Source organism: Palaemon carinicauda, chromosome 44 (genome assembly GCF_036898095.1).
Source record: "Palaemon carinicauda isolate YSFRI2023 chromosome 44, ASM3689809v2, whole genome shotgun sequence".
Lineage (NCBI taxonomy): Eukaryota > Metazoa > Arthropoda > Malacostraca > Decapoda > Palaemonidae > Palaemon > Palaemon carinicauda.
In genome coordinates, this window is record NC_090768.1 from 7341720 (window position 1) to 7355718 (window position 13999).

General features: G+C 34.9%; 1 protein-coding gene across 1 annotated transcript in view; it reads left to right on the top strand.

Annotated features, from left to right (window-relative positions):
• The first annotated feature begins 382 nt into the window (after positions 1–382).
• The window catches only part of LOC137634086 (uncharacterized), a 200901-nt gene continuing 187284 nt past the window's right edge, over positions 383–13999 (top strand). The window contains exon 1 of the mRNA XM_068366301.1: positions 383–732. Within this exon, the coding sequence (XP_068222402.1) occupies positions 501–732 (232 nt within the window). The 5' untranslated portion in view covers positions 383–500. The remainder of the gene's footprint in view (positions 733–13999) is intronic.

The following is a 13999-nucleotide window of genomic DNA, read 5'->3' on the forward strand; positions in this document are numbered from 1 at the left end:
CCTCTCTTGCAATTTTCATTGTTTCTGATACTTGTAGTATTTATTCTCTTTAGCCTGTGGTTTTCCCATATCACGCAGTGGTTTCAATCTATATTTATTATATTCTTTTATTTTAAAGTTATTATTCATAAGATCTGAGAGATTTCCTCTCAATATTATCATTCATGTGCCTTATTGTCACCTGATGGGAAGTTAAACAAAGATATCATCTTAAAATGTATAAACTACAATTATATGTACATTGATTATTAATGCACTTATAAAATAATGTGAAGTATGCATCTTTTTATCAGAGATTAACACTTCCAGATTTTTTGCACATTTTACAAATCCTCAACAGCTGAACTGCCTTGTTAATCTCTTATCCTATTATCTCCTTCCAGTGGAAGCAGGCGGCGTGACGACACCAGCAGTAGCAGCAGCAGCAGCAGCAGTCGAAGCAGCAGGAGCAGCAGTGTTAGCTAAAGGGTCGTCGTCATCGTCGCTGAAAAGTCGCCAGCATGTATTCCGGGGCGATAATGTCGGCCAAGCTGCGGGCTGCCACGACGTCGGGCACCTCGACTAACATGCAGCGCAGCGAGACGCTCAAGCCGCGCAGGTCGCAGGCCAAGCGTCAGTGGAGTATACAGGCGGTCAAGGGCAAGGTCACCACCACATGTCTGTGGAATGCTTGCAAGGCGCTCACCATCGGCATCCTTCTCATCTTCATTGGCGCCGGGATGGCAACGATAGGTGAGTGTTTCATTTGGACGGTTCTCTCTTTTTTTCTTCCTTTTTTTCTTTCTTTTTTTGAGAAGTTTCTTAACTCTTCTTCTGCCTATTTGATACAGTAGAAAGGGACTGATTATGGTACTAATATCAGTCCTTGTATATCTTGTCTCATTGTATTTTTTTGGTACGAACTACTTTGAAATTGCTTTTTATAAACTCACTGAATACTGAAGTAATGTGTATTGCGTGAGTCTCCCTAAAAAAGAAAGCCCGAGGCTCTCTTCTACCCATGAAGTTTACCTAGCTGTGACGTTAATGCCCATACCATATACTGTGTACACATTTGTTTGTGAAAAATGGCCAACCTTCACCTGTGACTGTGGAAAAATTTTGCACAGGCACTATAAAAACACTACCTGCTCACCCTTGTAATTCAGATGTGAAAAATTGAGATATTTCCTCTATTCTTAAGTGATGTCGCTGTCCCCATATCCAAAATGCTTATTATGATGTAGACGACGTCTAAGTTATCTTCCGTTAAAACTATACAAATGATTTTATTGGAAACCTCTCTTTGAATATGAACTGGTTTTTTTAGCTTCATTTTCTTAAAAAGTTGTTTTCGATGTCAAGAAAATTCTTTGACAGTAAGTTATGTCTAGAGTTATGGGTAATATTTATTAATGTAAAATCAAAGATTTCGGATTTTTCGAAAGATGGTAGCTTTTGCTTAATCGAAAATTTCAAGTGGCGATAGATAATTCTTTTCGTCTGTTGAGTGTTAAACTATTGTGTATTCGGTAATACAGTAAGAGTTTCGCTAAGTTTGCCTACGAGAACACGAGATGATGGAATTTTGAAAATATATTCACCTAAGGAGGCTAGTTCTGAAGAGTTTATGAAATCTTGAAGTATTCTTCACTGAAGTAATTGCGTAACTCTTTGGAGTAAAATGAAGTTTATTTTCCCCACAAAATATACATGATTTAATTCATGTAAATGGCACCTTGATAGTTCATAACCCTGCAGTTATTATTTTTATTTATCGTTTTCTCCGTTTCTGTCTACCGAAATTTAATACAGATTTTCCTTTCATTAGAGGTCGTGAAGATCTTTTTGAATAAATGCCATTTTTTTCTTATTAAATGTCGAGTTAGCATCTCATTAACCCTTTCGCTACCATTGATGACTTAGTCAAAATTAGAAAAAGGAAACTCTTAAAATCCCCCAAAGTATAGAAAGTTGATATTCAATAGATAGGTCTAGATGATAGCTTTCTAATAAGTATCAACAAACTATACTAAAAAATTTTTAATGAGGCGCATTTGCACTAACTCGCAGCGGTGCCCTTAGCTCGGAAGTTTCCTGCTTTCTGATTGGCTAGAATTATCTTGTCCAACCAATCAGCGATCAGGAAACTTTTCCGAGCTAAAAGGGCACCCCTGCGAGTCGGTATAACTCTGCCTGACTAAAAATAGGTGACTATAGGTATTTGTGGTCTTGAAAGATTTTACTTCATCAGAAGTTTCGTTACATTCAGCACTGGCAGTGATGTCTCGCCCCCTTTCCTGAGTGCCCCTGGGGGCCTCTCATCAATATAATGGACCACATACTTCGTGGATGTGAACAGGGGCCAATCTGTACAGATTTGCACCTCTCTGAATGTAATCTGGCCGCTATGCAATGGATACAATTTGGGTGCCATAAGATATAATGAAGACCACTGGCAATGAAAGGGTTAATGAGATACTTCGATAGATGTCTTAGGATTGTTGACAGATGAAAGGACTTTACCTTGAATAATTGTTCTCGCTTTTTCTTTTTCGAATCGGTTGAGACCTTTACAGGACTCTGGTGTATTTATATATATATATATATATATATATATATATATATATATATATATATATATATATATATATATATATATATATATATATATATATGTATATATATATATATATATATATAGCGAGGAGAAATTGAAATGATTGATCTTACTTATCCACGTCAACATGTACCTGTTTTTGCATTTAAAGTTCTCGTGAGGATATTTACTTTCATATGTATTTAGAAATTCGCGTCTTTCACTTATATATACTCATATTTAGCGAACATTTTTGTGTACAAACACAATACAAATTAACATTTGTTTAAATGGTGATATTGGCCGCATCTGTTTGAGTGAAACTATTGAATTTATATTTGGAAATCTCATTGGTCGTTTCAAATTAATTTTTGGAACCGCGCTATAAAAAAATAATTTTTAAACATTTTTGGAAGTAGAATTATTTTATTGTATTATCAATTGATAATTTAAAATTTTTTTTTTTTTTTTTTTTTTTTTTTTTTTTTGTACTAGACAGTCATATAATATGTATTTCTCAAAATTTCATCTTGTTGTTAGATTGATTTATATTAAACTTGCTATGAAAAGCAAATGTATGCAAATGAATCCAAAGTATTAATATGCGATCTTTTTTTTCGAAAAAAAAGTATTTTAGACCAATATTAATTTCCTATTTATGTGTTGATTATGAAAGAGAATATGAGATACTTTTGCCCATAGGTTTTTTTTTTTTTTTTTTTTTTTTTTTTCGGCGGAGTAAAACTATTATCGTGTATATAAGAAAATATGCTACAGTTAACTCCCAGACTTAATCCCAGGAGATTTCTTTGAATTTTTGTGAGGATTTTTTTTTTCTTTACATTATATTTTCATACCAATTTTACGATTAGTTAAATCTCCTATACAATAAAGAGCAAGTGTTATATATATATATATATATATATATGTATATATATATATATATATTTATTTATATATATATATATATATATATATTATCATATATATATATGTACATATATATATATGTACATATATATATATATATAATATATATATATATATATATATATATATATATATATATATATATATATATATATATCTATGTACATATATATATGCACATATATAATATATATATTATATATATACATATATATATATATATATATATATAATATTCTGTGACGCTGAGTGGCATTGCCAAAAGTATAACTACTCTATCTCTCCCTGTCCCTTGGGTAGGAGGGGGAGGAAGTGGTCATACCCTGATGAGAGGGGATACGCCAAGAGGTACACTCGGAAACCACAATCTTCCAACAAATTGCCGAAACTGCCATGTTGTAGTTAGAAAAGGAGGAGGGTGTGGAAATGGTTGAATCTGTGTGTTTGTATCTATCTAAATATTCAACCGTCATTTTTGACGGGTCGCGTACACTAGTTTTGAATCGTGATACACTTTTCCTTTTCACCTCTGCAATTCATGTAAAGTGATAAGAGAGAGAGAGAGAGAGAGAGAGAGAGAGAGTGAGAGAGAGAGAGAGACTTGATTACGCTAGGCTATCCATTATAATAACTTTTCTCAAGGTTTGTTAGGCGGGATCTTCGATAATTAATGGATAATAATGAGTTTGATGGAAAGCTCCTGAACTCTCATAAATTTCCAAAAGTAAGAACGAACGTAATAAGCGAGGATTAAGCGAAATTAAAACGGCTCGCATCCTTCGTTATAGACAGAGAAAAGAAGGCTTAATAGGCTTAATGACTCTAAGGTATATGCTTCTTAGAAAAAGTAAATTGAGTGGATAATTAAGATCTCAACTGATTGGTGAAATAGATGAATAATCTAAGGTCTTTTTTTATCCTGCCCCCCTTTCCATCTACGTTCCTGTATCATTCCCCCTCTCTCTCTCTCTCTCTCTCTCTCTCTCTCTCTCTCTCTCACATACAGTCATGAGGGACGTCAGACAAATTGCCTTTCAATCATTTCAGTGAACTATATCCAGAAGTAGGATTTAAATTTTTCTTCAATTTAGCATGAAAAAGATTCAATATTTTAGACTAGAAAACAGGGCGAGGCCAATTTTAATATTTGTTTCTTACAACGTGTGTACCCAATTAATGTTACTAGTCGTTATTATTATTATTATTATTATTATTATTATTATTATTATTATTATTATTATTATTATTACTTTCTAAGCTACAACCCTAGTTGAAGAAGCAGGATCCTATAAGCCCAGGGGCCCCAGCAGGGAAAATAGCCTAGTGAGGAAAGGAAACAAGAAAAAATAAAGTATTTTAAGAACAGTGCCATTAAAATAAATACTTCCTATATAAGCTATAAACTATATATAATTTATCTCACTCTTATGCCTCAGAAGATGCTACCCACCCGGCTTTCAGCATCAATTATTTTCTGGCACATTATTCCAAATATTCTGCCATTTTTCCAAAATGAAACGCCTTAATAATGTAATCAAATCTCCAACCCATATTTAGAATATTTAAAGATTATAAGTATATACTGTATATACATATATATAATTATTTTTTTTTCATTTATTTATTTTTTTTTTCCTTATCAATTGAATTTTTATAATCTTATAATTCTTTATATCCCGATTTTTTTTTCGGACCAGCCCTGTGAGAGTCAAGCTTGACTCATTGGGCTGGTAAAACACCTTCTTTTAATAATAAATTCAGCATAAATTTTTACTGTGGTACAGCTATACGTATGCCCATTCCCTTCCCTGGCTATGAAGCAGCACATTTGACTAAATTCCATGTACCTAATCCCCTGCTTAGGTCAATCAATAATCATACCGGTTAATGGTTTTTCAGGAAACGTTTCTGAAACGTTGACGAGGCATCATCTGCTTTATTTCTTGTTCTTTCAGTAAGCATTTCTTCCATTTCATCAATGATCTTCAGTAGCACTCCACTTTTTCTGTTCGTTCTTTTGACGATAAATCATGATAATGTAACCAAATTTTAGCATTTTCATAGTGCTTTGTTTATAGTTTTTTTTTTTTTTTTCATCAAAGTTTAGCTTTTCGATCTTCTTCTTTGTCTACATCTTTTCCCTCTCGCTTGAGGGTACTCTCGGGCACACTGTTCTATCTTATATCTTATTTCTCTTCCTCTTGTTTTGTTAAAGTTTTTATAGTTTATAAAGTGATATTTATTTTAATGTTGTTGCTCTTCTTAAAATATTTTATTATTCCTTGTTCCCTTCCCTCACTGGGATATTTTCCCTGTTGGAGCCCCTGGGCTTATAGCATCCTGCTTTTCCAACTAGGGTTGTAGCTTAACAAGTAATAATCATAATAATAATAATAATAATATATCGGGTCGATGTTTCTGGTCAGCTTTCTCCATCTACCTCTATCCCACACCTCATCACCGGTTAATCCCTTTGATCGAAGGTCATCCTTGATACAGTCCATCCACCTTAGCTTTTCGATATATAAACGAAATATTCGTTTTTTCTCATAGGCATAGCGTTAATCCGACTAAGTCACAACCTCTCATGCAAGGTTATATCCGTGATTGTTTTTTACCCGCTACTACAAAGCTATGGAACCCCCTCTTTACCCTGACTTTGCCTTTTACAATTTTTTCTTTCAAGAGATGATCCTATTGTTACTCCCCCGATATCTTTATTTTACACTTTAAAGAAATTTTGTCACTCCACTAAAATAAAAACCAAACGTTGATAGTTTTCTTTCTTCTAAATAAGAGAAAAATGGAAACATTTAGATGAAACATTCTTGGAAGTCTTTAAAATGCCAATACCTGAGAGAGAAAATGTATTCATTATTTACCTGATGTTTCAAAGGAGATTTTTCTGCCAATAAATCTATATAGCCCATTCAAGGGAATCCTCAAATGAAGAAAAAAAAGATTGATCTCGAAGCCGAGAATAAAATATCTACTCCGGTCTTGTAATAGATCACGTATTTTGCCCTCTTCAAGACAGTCTAGTCTCTATGTAATAATTCTTTCGTTTAAAGGTAATTTATATAGTTTAAATTTTTTATCTACCTATGAAATAATTTATATTTAAATATTGGGACATATAAGTGTTTTTTATTCGTATTTTAGATGTTCTCTGTTAAAATGTTTGCTCAGAAAGTGCATAGGTTATCACGTATTGTATAACTGGTTTTTTTTTTTTTTTCATATTGGAATTTAGAAGATTTTTGTATGCTTAAATAAGACATTGGAGCATCCATTACAAAATTAGGTAGTCACATTTATTAAGCAAATACCCTTATATAATTTAAAGGTTACGGAATTTGATTTATTAATTTTTAACACGTTAATATTAAAGGTTTAAAGTCTGCTCGTGAATGGCAGAGGCAAAGGACAGTGACAATGCCCTAGACTCGAGACTGACCATATATATATACATATCACCAGCGTCCAAGCCCCTTCTCCATCCAAGTTACGACCAAGGAGGGCCAGGCAATAGCTGCTGATGACTCCACAGGTAGACCTATAGGCTACCCCAAACCCAACATTCTTAGCTCACAAGGATGGTCAGGTTGCGTATACTGCAAGAAACTAAACGATATTGCGCTGTACTCGAACCCCAGTCCGGTAAAACGCCAAGCTGGGACTTTTCAAATAGGCCACCACAACGTTTTGTTGTAACCCACCTTAGTCTAACAACAAAGCCTAATTCCTTGTGTAGGTTAAAGGAGGCACGATCCTTAAAAAAAAGAAAAAAAAAAAAAAAAAAATCTCATACATACGTTGAGCATTTTTTTTTCTTTTTGTTGCAAAATGTGAAACTATGTCACCCATTTACAACGTTACATAATTTTTCAGTTTGAAGAGTTGATATTTTGATTTAAGGATTACCCTTTCTGAGTGAGGATACCTTAATATGATGAAAGGTTTTGTGTATCGCCATGATCAGCAAAGCTGTACTAGTCTTCTGGCTAGTACAGTAATAACTTGTTCGCCTAGCATTTGCATGGCAGCAGACCGATCCTCGCCCGGGAACGTAAGTTTAAGCGGTTTACAGGAGAGGATACTGCTTTGGTTGGGCACCACAGTGAAAAATTGGGCTTGCGTGGTTGACGTTCTGGTGAGCATCTATTCTGATGATACTTTAAATGAAACCAGACACCTTTGCTTTTACCTCTCTTCTAGGAGAAGGACACTCTAAAATCAAACCATTGTTCTCTAGTCTTGGGTAGTGCCATAGCCTCTGTACCATGGTCTTCCACTGTCTTGGGTTAGAGTTCTCTTGCTTGAGGGTACACTCGGGCATACTATTCTATCTCGTTTCTCTTCCTCTTGTTTAGTTAAAGTTTTCATAGTTTATATAGGAAATATTTAAATGTTATTGTTCATAAAATATATTATTTTTCCTTGTTTCCTTTCCTCACTGGGCTATTTTCCCTGTTGGGGCCTCTGGGCTTATAGCATTTTGCTTTTCCAACTAGGGTTGTAGCTTAGCAAGTAATAATAATAATAGGCTAGTTCGTTGCGAACGATCAGACTAAAGCCTCCCACCATCACCAATCCGCCATGGTCAGTCTGGTGATGAAAATGGCTAAATCCCAGACATGATCTGAGTCCTTTGTCCTACAGTGGACTAGAAACGACTGTTGTTGTTGTTGTTGTTGTCTGATATAGGCACAGACAAACCGTTGGAATTGCAACACACAACTTTCTCTTACTATTCGAAAATAATGAAATGAATAATTTTAAAAACAAGAATGTCCATATTTTACTATGATTCCATGCATAGTCTCTTTGCATGTTGGAAAACAAATACCAATAAAATGTTGATTGGAATAGAATTGGCGAAATGATATTGAATGCTACTATAGTAAGGTTTTTCAATGCTTCCAATTACAAATTGACATGTAATCATTGCTGTATTTTTAACAGGTAGTTCATTTCCGCAAAGCATTGCTTTAATTAGCAGCAATCAGAAGGGTGATTCATAATTGAAAAAGGAAGTCCTATGAGATTTGTTTGGATATTGCTCATCCATATTGCCATCACATGCAGTATTAAATACTAAACATTTTCCTCCTCTCCAGTATGTTTGATATTTCTCTCTCTCTCTCTCTCTCTCTCTCTCTCTCTCTCTCTCTCTCTCTCTCTCTCTCTCTCTCTATGGCTGGTCCCCTAGGCTTCAAGCTTCTTTTGGATACCCGACATCTCCCAACGGCCCCCTCACCTAAATTTCAGATATATGACAAATAAATAATCCATAGTTTTAACCTATAACACTAAAAGAAGAAAAAAATCGCATATGCCCCAGCTTTAGGTGGACCCCTGTCGTTACTGGGTCCCCTAGGTTTCAGCCAACAGTAGTCAGCCTTAGGAATAATACGGCTCTCTCTCTCTCTCTCTCTCTCTCTCTCTCTCTCTCTCTCTCTCTCTCTCTCTCTCTCTCTGAGATATAGAATAGTGTATGCTATATAAAAGTTAAGTAAGGGCTCCGTCTCGGCATCGAAGGAACGTGTGGAAGTTATGATAAGCTTTTCTACCTATTATGAACGACGTAGAAATGATTAACTCGGTCAACTTGAAGAAAGAAAAGGAACCTTTGGCACACTTCCTACTGAGAAATAGTTCCGAGGAACCTGATTAATCAAAAGCCAGTAACATATGAAAAGATAAGGGATAAGAAGTTGAGGGACATTGATCTTTTCACGGATAATAAATCAAGGAGGATTAGGAAACTGTTGATTTAATTGATTTAATAGAGCTTGGGAGTTAAGAGAAAACTTTATCCAAGACGTTGTAGAGAAAAAGTTAGATGTGATGGATGGATATTAAAAAAATGGTGGCTAAACATTTAGATAGAAATGCACACACTCGCATACTCAGATTCAACCCTTCCACCCCCTCTTCCTCTCCTCTCGGGGCACCCCTCTCACGAAGGAAGGACTTTCTCACCATGAGCTTGACCCGAAATATATATATATATATATATATATATATATATATATATACATATATATATATATATATATATATATATGTATATATATATATATACATACATATACGGGAGATGTGTGTGTGGGAGAGATCATAGTCTGATGGTGAATTGTTGTAAAAGAGTGTAATTATGATAACTGAAATTTGATAAATTTTCACTCATATTTTGATTTGAAATGCCAAGGGATGTATAGAAAAGTTCTTGCTATTTTATTTTAATTTTTATACATGATGTGTTGTTTATATAATGTTTATAAGACTTTATTTTATGTTCTACTGTTTTATCATGACAATCATGCTTGTCCAAAGTTCTGTATTACAAAGGCACATATATAAGTGTGTGTTTTAATGCCCAAGGAGCAGTCAACCGGATGCCCTTATTTAAAGGTTTATAGGCCACTCATGAATGTCAGATGGAGGGACAGTGACAGTACCCTAGCAGGACAATGCCCCAGAGAATTGCCATATATACATGTGATCAGCGGCCAAGACCCCTCTCCACCCAAGCTAGGGCCAGGCAGAGCCAGGCAGTGGTTGCTGATGAGTCAGCAGGTAGACCTATTAACACTCCAAAACCCACATTCTTAGCTCACACGGATGGTGACGTTCCAGAAACTACAAGAAGTTATTGAGTTTGAGCGAGGCTCGATAGCCCATCTAGTAGAAACCAAGGCAGAAACGTTTCCAATAGGCCACAACAATTAGATTTGATTAATTAAAGAATTAAAATTGTGGAAAGAAACGAAAGACTGATCTCTTAAAAGAAGGAAACTTATGAAGTTAGAAAAACTGAAGCAGGAAATGGTACAATGAATGAGTAACTCGCCCGGGCATCACTTCTCAAGGATGTTCGTAAGTAAAGGCATCTAAGGTGCTTCTTCTACACTTTTTTTCTTCAACACCCCAACCTTTCCTGGCTCTCTCAACTCCAGTGACCTCGATTTGGTCACTGCTCTCAGTCTTGTTACTGCTATATATATTACACATCAGAAAAGAGTAGCACAAAAGAATGTTAGCAAACTGAAAATTTAAGGATGTTAATTTGTGACCCTTGCCAAAAGTGGCGTCTGAATATTTAGGCAGATATAATGCACTCACACGCACAGATTCAAGCAATGCTTCCCACCTCCTCCCCCCTTTTCTATCTACAACCTGCTGGTTTGGCAATTTGTGGGAGATTGTGGTTTCAGAGTATACCTCTCGGCGTACCCCCTCTTACCAGGGTATGGCTATTCTCTCTCTCCCCTACCCGAAGGAAGGGGAGAGACCGATTAGTCATACGTCTGGCAGTACCATTCAGCGTGACAGGAGAGAAATTTATTTGTATATATAGCCAGACACTTTTGTTACTATTATATAGGGGAGTATTATCAAAATAAAAAAAAATCCCATAATTCTAAAACATTAAATGTTCTCGACAGGGACGGCTAGGTAGCATACAGTGAATGGGTTAACTAATCGTGACGAAAATGTTATTCGTTACTTTGAAATAAGCTACTAAATCTTGACAATGTGCCTTTAAAATTTTTCTTTCGGTTTATGCTTTACAACAATTTCCAATCGATTAATGATGTTATAAAAAAGATTTAAAGTTGCTCCTCGCTCAAAAGGTCAAGAAGTCTTGTTTCTTTATGGTCAACTCTTCGTCCCTGTACTCCTCTTCTTCTTTTCCAAAATTATCCTTACATTAAGGGGTCGGTTGCTTAATGAGATAGCTTCAGGCATGGTTTATAATTTGACAGAGGGTTTTAACGATCGAATGCCCATGCAGCTATTTATCATAGTTACAGATGATGGGCCTAGCTTATGACTAATAGTCCAACTGCAAGGCAGCAGTTTCCACAGTTATTGTCAGTTACCCTAGCAAGACTGCAGCTGTCCTTTTAGTTGCTTTCTACGACACACAGGACGTACAGTGGTATTATTCTTACACCCCTAGTGCAGGGTTTCCTTATGTATTCATATGCTGAAGAGCAAAGGAAAAATTAAGTCTATAAGGATGTGCTGAATGACTAGCCACATTAGTATAAATCCCTTTCTAATTTGCTTTAGGTTTTGGCTAGAGAAGGGGCTTTAGATTCCATGTAATATTAAGCCGAACACTTTAAATACAGCTGTAGGTTAGCTTTGAAATCAAATTGCAGTTAATAATGATATACGATGTTTTTTCCCCTAACGCATTTTTTTTTTTTTCAAAAGAATTAAGTAGAAGAAAATCTTGAAAGAACTCTCATGCGAAGTGGAGACGAGAGCTGCAGAATTGACACCACAAAGTGTGTTAAGTGTGTCTCATGAGGACGCCAATACAAAACAAAAGTGAGCAGGCTCCATTTTTTGCGGACTTTTTTCCAGGAGAAAATGACATCTCGGGTGCAATTCTCGATTTAATTCTAGTGGTACGTTCTTTTGACGAAGATAGTAATTTAAAATCTGATTAAACTGAGAAAGGAGAATATGGTTAAATAAAATATTTTCCCAAATTACAAGTTTTTTTCTTCTTTTTTTTTTTTCCCAAAATCGGTGGAACTTCAGAAGTTCAAACTCGCAGGGAATGTTTTTATGTTGAACAGGCTGACATGAGTCTCTTTTCGTAGTTTATATTTGAAAGATCTATTTTAATGTTTATTACTGTTTTTGAAATACTTTGTATTAATTTTTCATTACTTCTCTGGTAGTTTTATTTCCTTATTTCCTTTCCTCACTGGGCTATTTTTCCCTGTTGGAACCTTTAGGCTTATACCATCCCACTTTTCCAACAAGAATTGTAGTTTAGCTAATAATAATGATAATAATAATAATAATAATAATAATAATAATAAGAAGAAGAAGAAGAAGAAGAAGAAGAAGAAGAAGAAGCACATAACTGTAAGGACTCAATCATTCGAACCAATAATATAACGATTCAATAACTCTTCCAGTTTATGAATATGTTGAAAAAAATAGTAATTTCCTTTTAGAAATAGGTTGGTTGAATGAATCTCCCCTCCATCCCTGAAATATGATATTTGAACGGCATAAGGACGGGACCCATCTTCCAAAAATAAGGAACCAAAATGTTTCATAGGAGCAGATAGGATTTTCCGATATCTCATATCAAAATAGTATTGGATGCGTGACTTTCGTTATAATTCATCGCGATTTGTTTAATAAATTTATGACTCCAACATGATAATTAAAATAGTTTAAAGGTTTAAAGGTCGCTCATGAATGGCAGAGGCAAGGGACAGGGACATTGCCCTAGCAATCAGGACGATGCCCTAGAGGCCTAGAGACTGACCATATATTATATGATCAGCGCCCAAGCCTCCTCTCCACCCAAGCTAGGACCAGGGAGGGCTAGGTAATGGCTGCTGATGACTCAGCAGATAGACCTATAGGCTCCCCCCAACCCCCCAACCTTAGCTCACAAGGATGGTAAGGTTGCAGACACTAATGGCACTAACTAGTCTGAGTGGGACTCGAACCATCGACTGGCAAACACCAGGCAGAGACGTTACCAATCAGGCCACAGTATTCACCAATTTAAAATCTATTTAATACATGGTACAGACTTCTGAAATATCCGATTTACGTGTTTCTCAATATTGTAATTAAAATAGAGCTCTTTACACAATATTGAAGCAGTTCCCTCACCAATGAATAAAAGGTACAGTTGGAGAAAGGAATTTCCGGTACACCTCGCTGTGGAGAAATGTACCCTCTCACTTCCAAGATCTATATATAATAAGGTCGGCCGTACAGCGGTACTGTATTCAAGCCACGTCTGCGCATGACGTCATCAGCGCCTTAGCCTTAAAGGAACCCTTGCGTATTTACCTTTGTTTATTCACTTTTTACCCTTTTCTAATCAAATGATTTTCTTATTGGATCTCTCTCTCTCTCTCTCTCTCTCTCTCTCTCTCTCTCTCTCTCTCTCTCTCTTGTTCATTTGATTAAATTACTCTACAGCAATGTAGCATCGTTAGGAAAAACATGGAATTGAATAATTTCAGCTCATTTCTTGTATTAAAGTATTAATAAGATAAAATTTATAATTTCATAAATAATTTCTCTATTTACGATATTTCTATATTACAATTTTCATATATAAAGTAAATATAATTTGCAGTTTCATAAATAAGTTATCAGTTTATTAACAATATTTCCATTTAACAATTTTCATATAAAAATGAAATATAAATTGCAACTTCATGAATAAGTTGACAATTTATTTACAATGTTTCCTCTACACAATTTTTGGATATAAATAACTTATAATTTGCAGGTTCACAAATAAGTTATCAATTTATTTATAAGGTTTCTGTTATAGAATTTTCAAATATAAATTAAATATAATTTGTAGGTTCAGGAATAATATAATGATTTATTTACAAAATCTCTATTTAACAATTTTCATAAATTTCCTATTTATACTAATGCGATCTCTTGATTTTTTTTTTTATTGAAATCAATTTATCTGTT